The 18,644-nt window shown below is 40.6% G+C and overlaps 1 protein-coding gene across 2 annotated transcripts in view; it reads left to right on the top strand.

Moving 5' to 3' along the window:
• phldb1a (pleckstrin homology-like domain, family B, member 1a) overlaps positions 1 to 18,142 on the top strand; it is a 31,304-nt gene extending 13,162 nt beyond the window's left edge. Inside the window, exons 7-25 of one of the 2 annotated variants that reach the window (XM_080866270.1) lie at positions 620 to 847; positions 928 to 1,059; positions 1,222 to 1,359; positions 1,902 to 2,030; positions 5,539 to 5,694; positions 5,779 to 5,889; positions 6,015 to 6,104; positions 6,215 to 6,352; positions 6,692 to 6,814; positions 6,990 to 7,151; positions 7,326 to 7,466; positions 7,814 to 7,924; positions 8,002 to 8,080; positions 8,627 to 8,771; positions 9,068 to 9,158; positions 10,801 to 10,947; positions 12,834 to 13,053; positions 16,498 to 16,583; positions 17,187 to 18,142. In XM_080866270.1, the coding sequence (XP_080722396.1) occupies positions 620 to 847; positions 928 to 1,059; positions 1,222 to 1,359; positions 1,902 to 2,030; positions 5,539 to 5,694; positions 5,779 to 5,889; positions 6,015 to 6,104; positions 6,215 to 6,352; positions 6,692 to 6,814; positions 6,990 to 7,151; positions 7,326 to 7,466; positions 7,814 to 7,924; positions 8,002 to 8,080; positions 8,627 to 8,771; positions 9,068 to 9,158; positions 10,801 to 10,947; positions 12,834 to 13,053; positions 16,498 to 16,583; positions 17,187 to 17,327 (2,568 nt within the window). In that variant the 3' untranslated portion in view covers positions 17,328 to 18,142. The remainder of the gene's footprint in view (positions 1 to 619; positions 848 to 927; positions 1,060 to 1,221; positions 1,360 to 1,901; positions 2,031 to 5,538; positions 5,695 to 5,778; positions 5,890 to 6,014; positions 6,105 to 6,214; positions 6,353 to 6,691; positions 6,815 to 6,989; positions 7,152 to 7,325; positions 7,467 to 7,813; positions 7,925 to 8,001; positions 8,081 to 8,626; positions 8,772 to 9,067; positions 9,159 to 10,800; positions 10,948 to 12,833; positions 13,054 to 16,497; positions 16,584 to 17,186) is intronic. The other variant, XM_080866271.1, reaches the window with a different exon arrangement.
• Positions 18,143 to 18,644: the final 502 nt, after the last annotated feature.

The raw sequence follows: 18,644 nt of genomic DNA, 5'->3' as shown, positions 1-18,644 counted from the left end.
AATGTCATTTCATAGTTTTCACAGTACTGCTTTTTTCCCTCAGACAGTCTGAGGGGTAAATCTTGCAACAACAGAGCTGGTGGTTTTAACTGGCTGATTTTTTTATGTAGCAGACAAAAGCAGAGTACAGGAAGAAGCACATTGGGTACAATTGTACCTCGTATTGCCAGACTCCTCGCTGGAATGATGATTACATACTCCACATCATTTTAGTATTAAAGCAAACATGCTATTGTCTGCTGTAATGAGAGACAACACTGGGCCACAAGTTCAAACCATGTGAGATGATGCAGTAGGCAAAAAATAAGTTTGTAAAAAAGTGCAACATCTACCGCAATACATTCATCCAGCACACACAGATCTTGCATTTTTGGGATTTCTTAGTTACAGCAGACTGTGTTTTCATAAACAACTCAAGCAGCTCAGACAGGTTTGACCAAGAAGCCCCCTCCCGAGAGACAGTCTGCATCAGCTTCAGCCCCGCTGCTATCGGGTTACTGTTGTTCCATGCCAGCGGCAGAGGGACAGCTGCCTAAATGGGACAATGTCACTCAAGGACACGAATCTATACAGTGATCTCTAATATCAGCCGTGCTTACATTTTGCATGTCTTCTAAAGGAGCGACAGAGACTGGAGACCATCCTGAATTTGTGCGCAGAGTATAATCATGAGGACGGCTCTGTGGAGCTGGTGAAGAGTGGTCTGCTGGGTGCTGGTAGAGGACTTTGTTCAGACTCGGGAGGGGGGATGGCTCTCCCGGGAGACGGCCGAAACCAGAGGGTGAGAGAGAACGACGAGGAAATCCAGAGAGAGGAGTCTAGCAGCACAGAGAGCACGCACCAAGAGGTAAAATACACATCCTAGTGTTAAATGATGTGGCTGATCTGAATTGTGTTATTTTTATTAATATGTAAATCTGCACTCAGTGTGAAGAGCTGTTAGCTGGACAGGAGGAGATTTACCTGGAGGAGGAGAGGAACAGGATCCTGGCCAGGGTTGATGATTTGAAACACAGAGTCAGTGAGCTGGAGCAGCAGCTGCAAGAGACCAAACATGAGGTCAGCAGGCACACATGTACACTGCCGTTTATAACCATTAATGAAATATTTCACCTTTTAGCTTGCGTGCTCTTAGATCAACTCACCAATGCAGCAAGAGGAGCAGAAGCTCTTTATAGTATTTGTTTAACTTGCAGACTCTGACTCCATATTTGTCTGTAGGTGGAGATGGAGCAAGCCCTGCTGCAGGCAGAGTGGCGAGCAGAACAGGAGCAGGTGGAGGCTGAAAATGAAATAATCTCTCAGCTACAGCTCAAACTCAACCAGCTGGACAAGGCCACCCAGAAAGAGAAGGACAAGGTGGGCGTAAATCCAGTAGGCGTTGATTTTACATGTACAAACTGCACGTGAATAACATGTTCTTGAATCTGAACACGTGAATCTCACTCATTCATCATGAATATGCAAATATTCTAGATACACTAAAATCTACATATAGACAATCTTGTCAGCTGACTTGCACTGCTTATGTCGAAAACACAAGAGACACATGCACACATCTGTTTAAAAAACACAGAGTAAAAGAACAACTTCAAGTCTTGCCGAATGTGATCAAAAGTGCTTATGAGATATGCAGAAGCTCTTTTAATTATATTTAATAATTACATTTTACCAAATGCTCTAAACATCTTAAATGCATAACACCTCTGCTTGGCCTAACCTCTAGTTCCTCTAAATCTTCTCTAACTTGCCTTGATTACCAGTTAGCCTCCAAGCCTGACTGCATGAATTTGAGTTACCCGTGATTTTATTTTTCTCCTTGGTGTTGTACGTGTGTCTGAATGTGGGCATAACTGTGTGCACGTATGTGTGTGTGTGTGTGTATTTCTGTGTGTTTTTAGGGGAGGGCTAATGTGTCGGCTGAGCGGAAGGCCCTGGAAAAGCAGAGGAATGAGTACAATGAGCTGAAGAGGCAGTTTGATAAGTGCCCCTTGTCTCTAAGGGAACAGTTACAGGAGCAGCTCAGCAGGGTCAGTGTTCTCACGCAGCCCACAGGCTGGCAATAGTGAGTTATAATATACAGAATACTGCAATACTGCACAGAAGCGACACTGACTCTGTCTTGAAGCACTCAGAACTACTCATAAGTCTGTGCATTTCCTCATTTTCTCTTGTGCTTCATCAAATACACCAGGTTTATCATGTTAATGTTACCTGTAATCGTCAGTGCACAAAAGGAATCTCATTCAGCAGGTTTTAGTCTGCTGCTTATTCGCTGCCATTCCCTCATTCTGGATGCTTGACAATGTCAGTCTCAATTAGTAATAAATATTAATATTATTAACAGCTTTGCTCTAAAATGTGCTTGCCTTCTAGTAGAAAATGAGTTCGAAAACCTTGAGTAATTTTCACTCAAACCCAATTTCAACTCCAGTGTGTCGCCTTGCCTGTACCACTTTTGTCAATGAATTCAAAGAAAAGACTAAAAAAAACCAGGTTGTTATACTCAAAGAAAACTCCCCAACCTTGCTACACATGCTAGTCAGCTAACGAGTTGTAAGTTGTTTAAACTGTTCACTTACGTCTGAGACGTTATGCTGGGAGCCCTCAGTAGCCCAGGCAACGTTTAGTGAGCCAGCAGCCCCTTCTATTGGACAGCAACAATGTTTAGTTGCTATTAGGGTTGCCAACTCCCTGAAAAACAAATAAGGGACACCTCGTGGCCAGGGCCGGGCGACCCAGTTGTCTTCACCCTTCCCAGTGTGGTGAATTTTCTAGCTCTTTTTTTGTGTGTGAAATTATTTTTTTAACCATTTGACTTGAAGTTGATTTAAGTAGATGCATATTCTATTCTTTGTGATATGAACACATGTGAAACAAATGATCATTTAGCCATTTATTTTTAGCTCAAAATGACAACATTAACACATAAAACAGGTCTCCTTCTTAAACAGAAGCCTGTCATGCTTAACTTTTGAGAATATAAGTAAATCTTTCTTTAAAAGAACTCTGTCCTGCTTAACTTAAAATAATAGAAAACAATAGAAAGAAAAATATTCTTGTAACAGTGCACATTTAGTGCATTTAGTACAATTGGCTTCAGTTGAGGTATTATTTCAGCTTTTCTAATCAGCTGCGCCTGTTTGTAAACCCGCTTGTTCCCATGATTACGCATCATAACTCATCATCATTATTCATCTATGTATTACTTTTATGTATTAGTCATCAATTTGTTGTAATCATCTATCCTTGCAGTTGTTTATTACACAAAATAAATTATATTATCACACTTCTGGCCACATAGCGCTGATATTCACTGCACATGCCCATATTAACGTTTTCCAGCCAGGTGTTTTCCTTTTCCCATTCTTCCCTTTCTCTGAGGGGAACAAACATTGCTGCTCTAATGCTGGGCTCACACTGTGCGATTTTTGGCCCATTTTGAGCCGATTTTTGAGTGATCGGCCCGATTTTGGCCTTCATCGTGCGTCGTGTAGTATACGTGGGGTAACGAGAAGTGATTAACACCTCACGACCAGCTCCCGATCATCAATCGCTCGTGAGGTTCTCACCACAGGCGCTCACACTGCTCACGCGCAAACGTAAACGTTGGTGAAAAAGACGGCGCAGCACGGCTGAAAAGCGTGTGATCTGGACACAAGCGATGGAGGCACAACTTGTAGAACTTTGGAAAGCTCATCCGAGCCTTTTCGATGTGGCATCACAAAATTATCACGACCACAACAACCGTGAAAATAGTTGGATTTACATTGCTGCTCAATCACAGCTGCCTGATCAATGTTTTTCATTAGCAATTTAGCAAAGTTGATGGTGGTGGTGTGTCTGTGTGAGTGAAAGACAGAGAGAGCGAGCGACAGATTATCTGTTATAACCTTCATGTTATGGAGGCACAGTGTGAGCACTCAGGTCGCATCAGAGCATCGGGCGGTATAGTGTGAGAGTACATCGTGACCTATGAACTTCTAACCCCTGCGAGTCAATCGTGCAGTTTGAGCAGGAGCTGAATAACGTGACTGAAAAAATCGCACAGTGTTTGCCCAGCTTTAGGTGTACTGTCATCCGAGACTTGCACCGCAGAGTCGGCGTTTGTTCCCCTGTTGGCCATGCTTCTTGTTGTGGTCATCTGTTGTCTTCCGGTATTTTCTCCGCAAGCGACCTTTCCTCGACCAATGAGATGAGCGGTAATCTGAATTGTCATACTCGAATTGTCATAAGTGTGCTGTCAGCTCATTGGTCACAAAGCAGGAGAGGGGCTGGGAATTATGTTTTCAAACAAAGCGTTAATTCCATAAACATTTATAGACTACTTTTGATTCTCACTGTATTACGGGACAAAGTGCGTCCCTTATTAGCTCAATACGGGACGTGTACTTTTGTTTCGAAATACGGGACGATTCCGTATTTTAAGGGACGGTTGGCAACCCTAGTTGCTATCCTGCAAGAAAAGAAGGCTGCTAGTGCAAACATTGCTAACTTTAGCCTTAATTTAGCTAACCAATATGGCATTGTGTGTGGGTATGTGCAAAGTTATGTGTGGAAGTATCAGCAGGATTTAAAATACAGTCAGGTTTTTGAAGAATGTGGTTTAATAGTCCATGTCCATAAAAACTATGCTACATGTTTTCTCCTGTATGGTCAGCTAGAAAATGACTTTCCAGGAACATCGACAGAAAGAACCATTGCTTACACAAAAGTAGGCCTTATTAAGTACAGTATTAAATAAGCAAATAGAAAAGGTTAAAGGGGCAAAGACAGTTTCTGTGCTATGTTTCTTTAGCAAGTGGTGGTCAGTGAATATTTTCAGCTGCTGATTGATTTGCGGCAGTTTATTCCTTAAACTGTATTTAACAGATGCACCTAACCTACAGGTAACACTGATTCCTTTATAAATTCCTGTTTCTGAAGCCTCTGCTTAGGAGTTTTAGGTGGTCCTATCTTAGATTTTTGAAAGCAGGCGTAAAGGAGGTAGCTCGCTGTGAAACAAAAACACACTGCATGCTGATACATTAGAGAATTGTTTACCACAAAGTAGCTCACCTAAAGCATACATTGTCCTTTCTGAATCTAATTGGGGCTGTGTTGTTGTATTTTGTATTTACCTAGTGATTGAGACCATAAATACTTAAGTGAAGTGTTTACTGAGGTTATGGATCATGTGAGCAGAAGGGTAGTTTCCGATAGATATACTTTACATGAAGTTTGTTTGTTTTTGCAGTTAGAGAAGTCACCTCCTGCTGGTTTTTGGAAATATTGCAGGTTTAGACCAGAAGCTACATTCATCTTTTACATGCACTGGATTGCTGCCAGATAATGCATTGGCAAATAAACAAACATGTTGAAAATAAAAAGAAATGTGTCACTCAAGGGAGTAACATGTGCCAAGTTGTGAATACATAGTTGTTGTTTTTTTGGTCTTTTCATTGTCATTTTATTAACAAAAAAACTACATAGGATATGACCAGCCTCACCCTTTAATAGCATTTCACAGATTTCAATAAGTTCTCTGTTTGTGCACAGAAAGCTGAAGCTCTGGAGTCTGGGACCAAGCAGTTTGAGGAGCTGGAGTTCTGCCAGCTGGAAGAGGAGAGCCGTCTAGAGGAGAAGAAGGAAGCTCAGAGCTCACAACTGCTCCAAGAGCGAGCCGAGTATCACTGCAGTGTGGCCAAGAGGAAGGTGGGGATACATGGCAGAAAACATGCACAGTTTTTGTGTAGAAGCTGACCTCCAGAAGAAGAAACTAGTTGTGTTGATTTGCAGGAAAAGATGGCTGCTCTGGAAGCTCAGGTAAAGCAGCTGGGGTTACAGGCATCTCAAGACTGTGAAAGGCTGGCAAAGGACAGGACAGTGACTTTGCATCTGTTACAAAAGGTTAGCCTGTCACTGTTCAATAACCTACTCTAAAGTGCATTGCGTACACATCATATGGTGATTCAAACATGCAATTATAACTTGCTACGCAACACCTGAATATCCATGTTGGTTCTGGCTTTCAGGAACAAGACATGCTGTGCGCCCTGGAGAAGAAATACCACACGCTGACAGGAGGGAGAAACTTTCCAAAGCCCGGTGGCAGCATGAAAGAGGTGAGCAGGTACATGCGAAGCATCACGTCACAACCACCAGTGGTGTCTGAGCTGGAGGAAAATTACTGCAAAGTGGAACTTCTTTTTACTCAGGTCAACTTTTTAAACAGGAATTGCTTCACATCAGCGAGCCCGACCTTATTTATGTGGACGGTTCTCCTCATAGTCCCTGTCCCTCCTCTGCCTCCTTCTCCTCCTCATCCTCTCACATCCCCTCCCCCGAGCTATATCCTGTCAGGCTACAAGAGGTAAATCTCGAGAGAGCCTAACAGATCCTAACTCTTGTGTTTCTGCAATTTAAAAAAATGGGCATGACGGTGTGTGGTAGCGTTTACTGACAAACAGCAGCGAGCTTGCAGTGTGTTTGTCAGTAGGTCAACTTTCTGCCTTTCTCTACATCTGCCCTGTGATTGTTTGAGGCTTGCAAGACGAGCTTTGGTGGTTAAACTGTATGAATGTTAGACATTCATTTCACAGACAGTGGGGTAGTGGAGTGTGTTGAAACATCGTCGGGTTTGCTTTGTGAGTCTTTTGAATTAAGCGAGTGCCGCTCCTTCAGCCTTCTTCTGCTGTGGCTGTCGATGCAGGAGTACCTCAGGATGTCTGATGTCTATAGGATGTATGGAAATGCTTCTCTGCAGCCTCACTCTTCCTCTCCTGCTGCTCTCCACTGCCTCTCCCTCACTGTAACTCCAGCTTTGCCAACTGAGGTAGATCTCTTTTCTGCTCTTTGCAACACTCTGATATGTTTCTCTGATATGTCATAGTACTAAAACCAAGAAAAGTATACTAACATTACCTCCAGATGTCATTCCTCACCTTCTGCTCTCTGCTCATGTTCCAATTTGTTTTGTGTCTATGTCATGCTTCTATGTCTGTGTAAAGGAGTACATCACAGTCAGTCAGTTAAGTCAGATCTTTGGGATGCAGCGAGTCAATCCCTCCTCTTCCTCCTCCTCTATGCCAGCATTCCAACTCGCCTCCTCTGAATCCACCTTCTCATGCCACACAACTGCACGTGGTCCTTCCTCCTTTCTCTCTGCACAGGTTTGTTCATTTGCAGCCATCCACCGAATTGCTGTGATCTTCGTTTCTGTCCTAGCTTGATATTATCACAAGGACTAGCCAGTAGTCTTTTCTACCTGCCTGATGCTTCTGTTAATGATGCTGTTGCTCTGCTGCTCCCTTTTTCCTTTGCCTGAACGCTTTACATCACCGCAGAGCCAACCTGAGCTGAGCAGGAATGCATTGCCTCCTCTTAATCTTGAGCGCTGGTACCAGGAAATCATGGCAGCTGGAGAGCCTCAGCCATGCCCTCCACCACTGCCTGCAAAGTCTTTTGCCACACGCAGACACGGGCAGGTAAATTCACTTAAGCTCTCCGGGCACCTTTTAGAGTCTTGCTAAAGGGCACTAAAGCAATATAGATGTCATTAGTTATGCCACTGTTCATATATTTAAGACTAGAAAGCCCTCTAGTGGGGAAAAGGGTTAAGGTAACAATCAATGCTTTCAGACAACATATGAGCTAAATTAGGATGGGACAGAACAAAACATTTATATATTTAATTTAATGCGTCACAACACAAAACACAAAGTACACCATGAAAATCAACATCTTGTTCAACTGCAGGTCACAAAATGCTAAACTGAAATCAAAGCATTCTACATTTATGAACTTATTGAGTAAGCGGTTTTTCCTTTCTCAGCTGTCAAAGTCCAAATCAGAAGGTGAAGTTGGACAGGTTTCATCAAACAGAAGCACCACGTTGTTGCCACACTCCAGTGGTGCTACACAGGAGAAAAATGCTTCCACAAAGGTCAGTTTCACACAGCTGAACTGTAATCAGTAAACTGTAAAGTCTACTCCACCTGATCCTTTTTATGTGTTTCTTAGGGGTTGCACTTAGCGCTGAGAGAGATGTCAAACCCACTGGAGATGGACTCCAGGAGGCAGTTGGCTTTGCCGAGCAGAGGTAACAGAGTCCATCAGTCCATGCATAGTCTCAGCTTGTGTGTCCACTGTCATGATAAAGACTACAAGGTGTGCACTGCAATTCTGAGCTACAAAACGTCCCGTAGCCACGTTTGCTGTATTCCGGGATGCAGCAAGGTACATCCAAAGGTTGCAAAGCAATTAACCATGAAGGTGTAAAAACTCCCTTATTGTTTTGCGGGCGCCCATAAATTGTTTGTACGCGCCTTAATGTGCTAACTGATAACCTAGAATTACACCTTCTCATACAGGCATTTAAATTTTTCTCTAAATAAAACAAACAATTAGAGAAAACTGATGAAGGCCATAGCGTTTAAATTGCTTCAGAACAGCTCTTCACAAACCAGTAGGTGATGTCACAGTTGCTATGTCCATCTTTGACTACAGTTTATGGTGGGGCTGTGTTTTTCTGTGTCCTTGCTGTCTGGATGCGATTTTCATCTAAAAGTAGCAATGACCTGTCACCAGCAGTAGAGGGTGGTGTAAGTCTGTCACACTTTACTCTGTGTCCTCTCTGCCTGCACAGATACATCTCCCACAGTCCATCACGCCATCTTGCATCACCAGCTGCCACCCAGTGGCAACCAGGCGTATGACACCCTGAGTCTGGAAAGCTCAGACAGCATGGAGACCAGCGTCTCCACCGGCAACTCCGCCTGTACCCCAGAAAGGTGAGAGGCTGGCTCTGTTTCCATGGGAACACTCAAGTCTGCCCTGTCTCTCAGGAGAAGGGTCACTGCTGCTTTGTTCCCGTGACAACATGTTTTCTTACACGCCTGCTCACGTGTCTCCTAGGTACACTGACTGTTGCTATACCAGCCAGCTCTAGTTTCCAGTTATTTTGTGAAGTTTACTGATGTTAATGACTGTGTCTGGCTCTCCTGCTGTTTCCAGTGTTTGTTTCCACGCATGTCTGTTTGCTTTTTGCTTTTTGTCATCAAATGCTCCTTTATTCTGTGTCTTGTAGCGCCTGTGGCTTAGAGGCCCAGAGGATAGAAGAGATGGAAAAGATGCTGAAGGAAGCGCAGCAGGAGAAAGCCAGACTGATTGAGAACAGAGTGAGTTCCCAACTTTTAGTTCTGACATAAAAAAAAAGGCTCCATTTTTAACATGGCTGAACATCGGAATCCTCTTTATTTCAAAAGCTGGAACAAACAGTCACATCCATTAATCGTAGGTAATATTGGTTTAAATAATCAGCTGTTTTTGCCATTTTTTAAAACTAAAAATCCTTAATTCACATATGCGGGAGTTATTATAGTTTTTACATTTTTATATTGTTTATATATTTTTTGTTTCCAGATAATTTTTTTTCAATTCAGTTATACTGTTTTTACTGTCTAACGGTCTAGTTCGTTTTTTTTTTTATTAAACAAGATTGTTAGTTTTCCCATACACCCAGTTTTTTTTTAGTTTAGTTGTCTTTATAGCTCCAATAATCTTGCTTACACTGTTGCTCAAAAACAAAAACAAAAAAATCTGTGTCTGTGTCTGTCTTCTTAGCTGCTGGAAATTACATCAGTTTAAAAAAAATGTTATTATGTTCAATTACTGCGTAAACAAAATGATTAACTGATAAGAAAATAATTGGCAGCTGATGAAATTAATGACAACAGTATCAGTATTTGCAGCCCTTGTTTCAGCTGACAGACCTGAAGCAATCACCTCCTCTCTGGCATAATAAACACTGCACAAGTGAAGTGTATTTATGCTATTTTTAGCTATGAGCATGTAATCTATCTGCAGTATGAAAGTAACAGTAATTAGTGTTTGTGACAACTATTGAAACATGACTTTACAGCCAGGGAAACATAATAATTCCTGGTTATAGCTGGAGTCAGTCCAGTGCTGTATGGATAAAATGACTACATTTATATGAAGATTTTTCTAGTCCTGTTTACACTACAAGCCATGTTCCTTTTGCCTATTACACACAAACACAATATATCAGGAGAAATTTTTCTCTGGAGTCACTTCCTAGCAGCTGCAGGCTGGAGGACGCGGATAGTAAACTGCAGCCTTTGTGATCAGTCATTAAAGCCATACCAAAATTCTGAATATCACAATAGAATCCTGAATAATCAAAACAACGTTGATGCAAAATAATTACACAGTCAGCTCTGACATATTGTATCAAAAAAGAATCGCATCTTACACTAAATTAAAATAGTTTAAAAAAAAAAGTACAGTTCTTATGATATCACCGATCACAGATTTTGTAAAATAAATAAATGACTGCAATCGCCAAATATTCCAGTTCCACTGAGAGTCGACACATTCCAACTTTGAGCTATTGCAAAACCTCTCGTGTGGCTCTCGCTCAGCAGATAAAAACCTGATCAAAGTGATCAAAGTGATCGGTGAACTTCAGATGTGGTGAAATGAAGTTGTAATTATTGTGTTTACCTTTGTATTATTTCCTCATGTGGAAATAAAGTAGACCCATATGTAAGTTTCTGAAAGCTGCAAAGGATCATTTTACATCAGCAAAGCTTACTTTTCCATACACAGACTTAAGGGATATATTTTACAAAACCCTGGATTGGGACTTGAATTCTCACGAGCATCTTCTGACAGTCATTTTCTTTGTATTGCAATATTTGCCTACCATTAACATATTCTCCCCGTCTCCCTTTTCCCCATTATTTTTTCTTCTCTTCTCTCCATCTGCGTCTCTTTCTCCTGCCCCGACGCTCCCAGGAGAGGGAGGTGCAGGCTCGGCGGCAGATGTTAGAGGAGGAGCGGAGGAGGCGAGAGGAGGCCGAGAGGAGGCTTCAGGACGAGACGGCCCACAGGCAGAGGCTGGTGGAGGAGGAGGTGAAGATGAGAGAGAAGCAGTTCTCCCAGGTCAGTGGAACAGAAGGAGGAGACGGGCGGCGGGAAGAAAAGAGAGGAGAGGAGACGAGAGGGGAGGAGAGGAGGGGTTAGGAGACTTGGGGGAAAGGATGAGAGACGAGACACTAAAGAGAGGCTGGGTATATATGAAGATCAAAGATTGTCAAGGAAGGGAGAGACAGGGGAAACAATGGAGGGGAGGGTGGAGAGAGAGAGAGAGTGGAAGAACAGAGGGAAAGTTATTATTGGAGGTGGTGTGAGAATGATATACACATAATTCAAGCTTTAATCCCGGCTGATTATCAGTGTTTATCGGCGTCCGTCACAGCAGACTCGATGAGAAACACATCAAGATCAGGCTGTTGTGAGTTGCAGGCTTTGATCTAGCTCCTGTAATGACTATTTTTAAAAGAAAAACCGATTAAAAGCCAAACTACAAACAGTTATCACCCGGCCTGCCTATCAGCATCAAATTTGCATGCATGAAACAGCTGTTTCAGACTGTACACTACTTCCTCAGTGCAAAATGTTACTGTCAGACAATGGTAGCATCCATCCAGTGGGCGATTTAGCAGCTAAGCAGCCAGATATTTCTTTAGGAGTTGGTAGACAGCTAAAAAAAAAAAGGTAAGTAGTGGATTTGCCAGGCGGACGATCATGGTGCCAAATGAATGCTAATGTTGCCTTGAGTCTTCTGGATGTGCAAAGAGCCAACTATGTGTCTGAACACATTTAAGTTTGATTTATTTATAAAGCCCAATATCACAAATTTCCACACACAAATCTTCACTTGGAATTAAACAAGTTCCCTTCCAAAAGACCTTTAATGATAACAGTATTTAATATCACACTGTATTGTTTTAGGATTGTGGTTATAAAAATCAGATAAGCTGCAGGTTTAATTCACAATGACGTTTAGTTTGATCTGAATTCAGGAACAACAAAAATGTAGTATGGCCTCACTCTTAATATTACTAGTTTATTTATTTATTTAGGACAGTGCATGTTAATGAACATAAATGTAAAAAAAAAATTACATGAATGTAAACATACCAGATTATAGCCAAGGGCTAATTTCCATCTGTTGTCCTTAAGCATAAAAAATAGACATAATAATTCATAAAAATTCATCATTCATTCATAATAAAAACTCCATCACCAAACTTACACATACACACCATTCTGTTCCCAAATAAAACATTAAAACTATACAACTCATACATGATCACACACTTGATTTGTCCATAACCAGTTTTTAACCTTTGCCTTAAACAAATTGAGTGTAGAGCATTCTCTAATGGGTTGAGGAAGACTGTTCCACAGATGGCCTCCCTTGACAGAGAGGACGTTCTGCCCAAATGCTGTCCGTCTGTGGGGTATAAACAAGTCTCCTCGGATTGAAGCTCGAGTGGTCCTGTCTGAGCTTTCTTTATGCCTAATGAACTGCTTTAGTGGTGGTGGAGCAAGGGAGTGTAAGACTTTATATATTAAACACACTCTTTTAAGTTTCACTAAGTTATTGAAGTTCAGTAATTTATGTTTTTTTAACACATGACAGTGGTGGTGGGAAGTCGGTTTTTTGTCAAGTAGTTTTAAACTTCTTTTATAAATGTTTTCAATAGTTTTAAGTGTTGTTGGACAAGCAAGTGACCAGGACGTCAAACAATAGTCCATATGAGAGATGATCATTGAGTAAAAATAAGTTACTAAAATATTGATTAGTAAGCAAATTACCAGTAAGCACGTGTATTCAAAAAGTAGGATCTTGTTTCCTCACAGCTTCGAAAGAAAATCTTCCAGTTATCTCATGAAGTCTTGAGTCACAGAAAGCAATTCTGCTGATTATTTCCAGAATTTTCAAAAGCAGCACTGACGCAGTGTCTATGTTTTCTTTACAGGCCCGTCCAATGACGCGCTACCTGCCGAACCGCAAGGAGGAGTTTGACCTGCGTGCCCATGTGGAGTCATGCGGCCACAACATAGACACCTGCCCCTTTGTCATCCTCACTGAAAAAATGTGCAAGGGCCACTTGGTGAAGATGGGCGGCAAAATCAAATCCTGGAAGAAACGCTGGTTCGTTTTTGACCGTCTCAAGAGGAACTTCTGTTATTACGTGGGTGAGGACTGAACGAGGAGAGGTTTTCCCTCAAACAATGGTTAATTTTATTTTATTTAATTATTGAATAACATCGCAAGAAAGCCGAGCCTCAGTTATTTAAGTCTTTTGGAAGAGAGGTCTGCGAACAGAGCACATGTATTCAAGATAAAGAGTCAGACGAAACCATCATCACTCTCTAGATATGATTTTAAAAATCACAGAAATGTTTGAAAACTAACATCTCTTTGTGTTGCAGTATATTATAGCATTAAAGTACACCGGTATTTCCAGCTCAGAGTTGGCAAAGTGGACTTTTGAAGCTCCTCTGTCCTGTGATCTAGTGCCCCATTAAGTGTGAATTCAGCTATCCAATTTATAATGAAGCTTTTCTTCAAGTGCGCTCGTTCAGTTTCACACACGCAGTGAATGCAGGCGCCCTCGAGGTACTTTTAAAGATAAAAAACTGCTCAGAGAAAAGAAAACACTGAAAAAAGTGCACAAAGGGGAGGTATAGTTAAAGACTATTTTAAAACTTACAAGCTCTTTGTTAGAGCAGAAATAAAAAGAGACACACCAAGACATTGCATCACATAAAAAAGTGACTGACAGAGATAGAAAACACAGCTTTCAGTATGCCATCAAACTCATGAAACCATTAAAAAATATATAATGGCTGTACTGGCATGATAATGGTACAATGATACAGTCCAGTCACTGCGTACCCTCTTAAGCTTTATACTTTCTGATTAAATCCCTGCCCTTAAAGATGATTTCTGGTCATGCAATGGTAGATTTCTTGTTCACTCATACTGTCTTCCAGTTGTCTTGCTGTCCATATAAGATGGAAAACAGAAACAGAGACACGTGAGGCAGTCCTCACTGATACGCACTGTTACAATTAACATGTTTAATCATGACTTTTTTAAGCTTCTTTTTACAACTGGCAGGATGTTTTAAAAGATGTTTTAGAGGTTTGAAAACGGCATGGAGTCACTCCTGAGTGGATCACAGCACCATTATTCATCACTTTGTTTTTTATAAAACATTTTTGTTGACTCCAGTTTTTCAGTTTCTTTTAAAATTGCAGACACAGCGTGCTTGTAGGATCTGTCCAATCAAATTACACTTTGTCTTTCAAAGTCCACTTCAGTATCTTCACATGGCACTTCAAGAGCAACTAAAGTGAAAAACTTTCATCCACCCTTTCTTCTTGCTCCTGCTGAGCTCCGTTAAACACTACTCAGTGCTTTCATCACCAACAAAACTTCACAGCATGAAGGACTAACAGGATGACTCTGTCTCTGCAGAAGGATCACATTGTGTCAAGTTAGCCTCTAGCCTCATTCACGGAAAAAACTTTCAGCATTAAGTGATCAAACTACCCCTCTGTTCCTTATTTGGTAGAAAGGTTCCTTACTGTACACCAGACCCTGACCTGATTTATCCAATTCACCCCACAGCAGTGCAGAGGCTCCTCTGAGAAGCACACATGAGTGTAAAAGTGTCCCAAACACTTCTGTGTTGATTCACCTGCAAGCGACTGCTAATTAAAGCCGCTCCTTTGTGGAGTTCTTCGCCTCGTTCCTGTGCGTTGAAACTGAAGCCAGTTTGTAATTGGCGTCTATCACACTGCCCTCTGAATTCGAATTGAGAACAGTTCGTTTTCTGAATAATTCACAAGCGTTTTTGAGCCATTATTTTACAGTCAAGTTCAAAATAGAACCCAAGTGTGTTTTCATTACCCCGTTCTCTTTGCTCCTCTCGCTCTCCCCACTCACTTGCCTAGCCTTTTCACCCCCTCACTCCTGACGAAGATGATGGTGATGACGGTGATGAAATAAGATGCAATACTTTCTCTGGATGTGTTTTTCTTGGGGAGGAGGCTAGCTCCTGGCTTGTTCGTGACTAATAAAACGAAACTCACATTTCAAAAACATTTATCTCATTACTAAGCAGATTTGACTTTATGGAAAAGGAAAAGCAAGAAGAAGTGCCGGACGCATTTCAAAAGACCGCTTTTAATTGTTGGTGGATGTTTGGTTCTCAGTTGGGCACTCCAGTTTGCATGAAAGAGACTGAATGAAATAGACCACTGTTTATTTGAACAAGACTGGAATCCAGAAACTCTTTTAGCAGATTTTATTTGAAGAACTCCTTCACACTCAACGGCGAATAGTTTAGCCCCAAACTAGAAAAAACCATCAACTGTATCTGATGAGCTTCATATGCAGGTTTCACTTAGTGATTTTAAAACGCTTAAAGCCATCCTGTGGGTACAGAACACAAATCCAAAGGACTGGACAGAAGGTCTGACCTGCTTCAAGGGAAATGTTGAACAGAAGGATCAAATGTAGTATTCAAAAGAGACTTTCCTTTTAAGATTTATAAAAATTCTTAACCTCGCCAGGAGGGGGAAAAAAAAGGAAAACACAGAGACAATCCAGAAAGTACAACTGAAGAAAACAAGTCAAATTAATAGGATGGTAAAGACTTCAGGCATAGCTTGAAATAGACTCCCACTTTTAATTAACTTTTACTCTGATACGGCGCTGCTCATACCTATTCATGGATTATGTGTTGCTGGGAAAAAAACATTAAACACCTTTTTCCTCATTTTTGCCTGATTTCTCCATCTAGATTTAAGTTATAGGACTAAGATAAGAGAAAAGGGCATTTCTGTGTAAGGTGATCCAATGCAACAAACAAACCCCACACTTTGAAAAATATCTGGCTTTTACTAATAAATTGCTTTGAGCCTTTGAATTAAGTTCTATTAAGTCAAGTGAGATGGAAAAATGTACCAAAAACGTCATAATAACAAAAAGGAGAAACATGAACATAAAACCCAAGGACTCAAGGAATCAACATGTACATCTACACTGTGAATTTCCCATACCTTTGTATTTATGGTGTATTATGGTTTTATGTAATTTTATAAAATCAGCAACAGCTACAAACTCTCAGTTTCGGGCTCCATTCTGAAACTATGTTAAACTTAAATATAAATTACCAACAGATTAATTTCTGCGTTTTAGAGTGAAGACAGTCTTAAAGTCACACTAGTGTAGTTTTTTTTTTTTTTTTTACAGTTCAGTCTTAGCTTGAATGAGTTGCTATATCATTTAGCTTTTATGCTCCTTGATCCTTCAGCCATCCGCGTTTCTGCTGGGACTCACACTCACCCCAGTTATTTATTTTATTTATATTTAGTCTTTCCTATATTAGGATTGAATGGCTAAAACATGAAAAATAGACCACATATTAAAATGTGAAATGTATTTTGTCACTGAATGTCTGCCCTCGTCTTCAGGTGAGAATAAACGCAATCGGTCCATTCATATTATCACCGATGTATCCTTGGCTGATTCTGCCGTAAGGCGCTTGGGCTGGCAGAGGTCTTGCATCAGTACAAGATGTAATGTAATGTCTTTTAATATATTTATTTTCCTTTTCTCTCTCTCAGACAAGCATGAGACCAAGCTGAAAGGGCTCATTTACTTTCAGGCGATTGAAGAGGTTTATTACGATCACCTACGCAGCGCCACTAAGGTAAACACTCCTTTGTCCATTACTTACAATTCAGAATTTCATTGATTACTCTATAATATTTTGCATGCATGATAATCAAGTATAAATTCATGAAAGGTGGATTTGTGTGTGATGCGTTAAACTCCAGAACAACGCTTTATACGGCGTGTTTTTTAAAATCGCAGCCATCATTTTTAAGTACAGATTTTAAATTAGATACATTACTTTACATTATGTTACATTATTTTAACAAGCAATACTGCCTTTAAAAAAGAGACTGCAACTTTAGTATAAAGCAACATTTCTGTGTAACTTACTTTTCAAAAGGCAGATTTAACAAATATCTGCCTTTTAAAAATTTCAGGGGATCTAAAGGTTCAGATAAGACTGGAATATTTTTGTCATTCTGTCATTATTTCAACTTCTCCCACAAAAGGTTCACCATGCTCAAGTCATTTTTCTTTTAGTTTACTTTTTGTTTGAAACAGACTACAGCCAGAGTTTGTTTTAACTGTTTTAACTCATTTTTATATTTTTTGTTGTTCTGAAAAACGTCTGGAAAAAGCAACAGGTGCAGCTTTCAGTTTTTGCTCGATAAAATCCCCCTCCTCTTTGATTTCACAGAGCCCCACTCCATCTTTGACCTTCTGCGTGAAAACTCATGACCGGCTTTACTATATGGTGGCCCCGTCCCCTGAGGCCATGAGGATCTGGATGGATGTCATAGTAACGGGTGCAGAGGGCTATACGCAGTTCATGAGCTGAGGGACCACTGGGTGAGCGATCTGGTTGATGTCGGAAACCAAGCGAGCACCCAGACACCTGCGAGCCAACCTGAGCTGCTCCCTGCCGCAGCCGGGACTGGAATCAAACAGCTTGACAGCGTGTAACGGATGGACTTTTAAAGGGATGAATAACCTTGGGCCAGATGCCTTTGAGCAGATGAGGGCTCACTCATGACAAGGGTGCATTTCAGTGATTATGAGAGTTGTATTTATCTTTCACCTAGCTGTGTGAGTAGAAGAAAAAAAAACACTTTGAGTAGCCTGCCAGTAGATTCACGAGGGACTTCTCAGCAACATCAATCACATTCGAGTACCAAATGTACTGTTAATATTTACAATACGATACTTTATTCTTACTTTATATAAGCTCAACCTGTTTACACCTTTGAAGCCGATCTATGCATGCAGTTTTATCACTCTAACCTTTTTGATACATTTGTACTTTTTCCCTTTGTTAACTTTTCTCATATTACAAAATAGCCTCTCAGTATTACAAAACAACAACTATACAGTAAAAACAACTTACAAGCAGCTACTCTGAAATATATTATTGAGACGCATATTATTTGGTGCCAAATACTTGTAATGCTGTGCAAGATTTGTTCTTTTTTTGTTACACAAGTGTTAATACCACTTTATGTATTGTTCCAGGAGCTTCTCATTTAGGCTAATAACACAGCTTTAATATGTCTGTACTATGTCAAGTTAAATTCTAATAATATGATTTTAATAAGAATCATAAATTATATAACAGGATTGTAAAACTACGTGTAATAAACAAAACTATATGATGTATCTTTTGTTGCTTTTTGCCTCATAAAGCACTACGCTGCTGACAAATTGCCTAAACTGGATGCATTCAGTTAGCACTTCTTCCTTAATTAGCGTGTCTCCCACACAAGTTAATTACCAGCTTTCTATAAATAAAACCCGCACGCCCCAATTTGTTGCTTACATTCACAAAGGTGTTCATTTTTAAAACGTTACAACGGGTCTATTTACATGAGAACAATCAGGTGGTTTAATGAGTTAAATTGGCTCGTTAACTCTGATCAAGTACAAAAGAAACACTGAAGCCGTATTTTTTGTGTTTGTATTTTTGGGGCAGCGTAATTAATTATATCGCTCACTTTGCACTAGGTGGGAGACATGGAAATGAAAAAAGGAAAAAAAAACATGAAGGGAAATTACATGCGACTTTACATGCATGATTCAATATTAAGAAATTTCAAATCACGTACTGTAAAACCATGTTCATGAAGTTCCCACAAAGTGGGCGCTTAAGAGTAAAAATTCC

The sequence above is a fragment of the Rhamphochromis sp. 'chilingali' genome (genome assembly GCF_963969265.1).
Source record: "Rhamphochromis sp. 'chilingali' genome assembly, chromosome: 19".
Classification (NCBI taxonomy): Eukaryota; Metazoa; Chordata; class Actinopteri; order Cichliformes; family Cichlidae; genus Rhamphochromis; species Rhamphochromis sp. 'chilingali'.
Note: the sequence above shows the minus strand (reverse complement) of the source record. Positions and strands in the feature narration are given on the sequence as shown.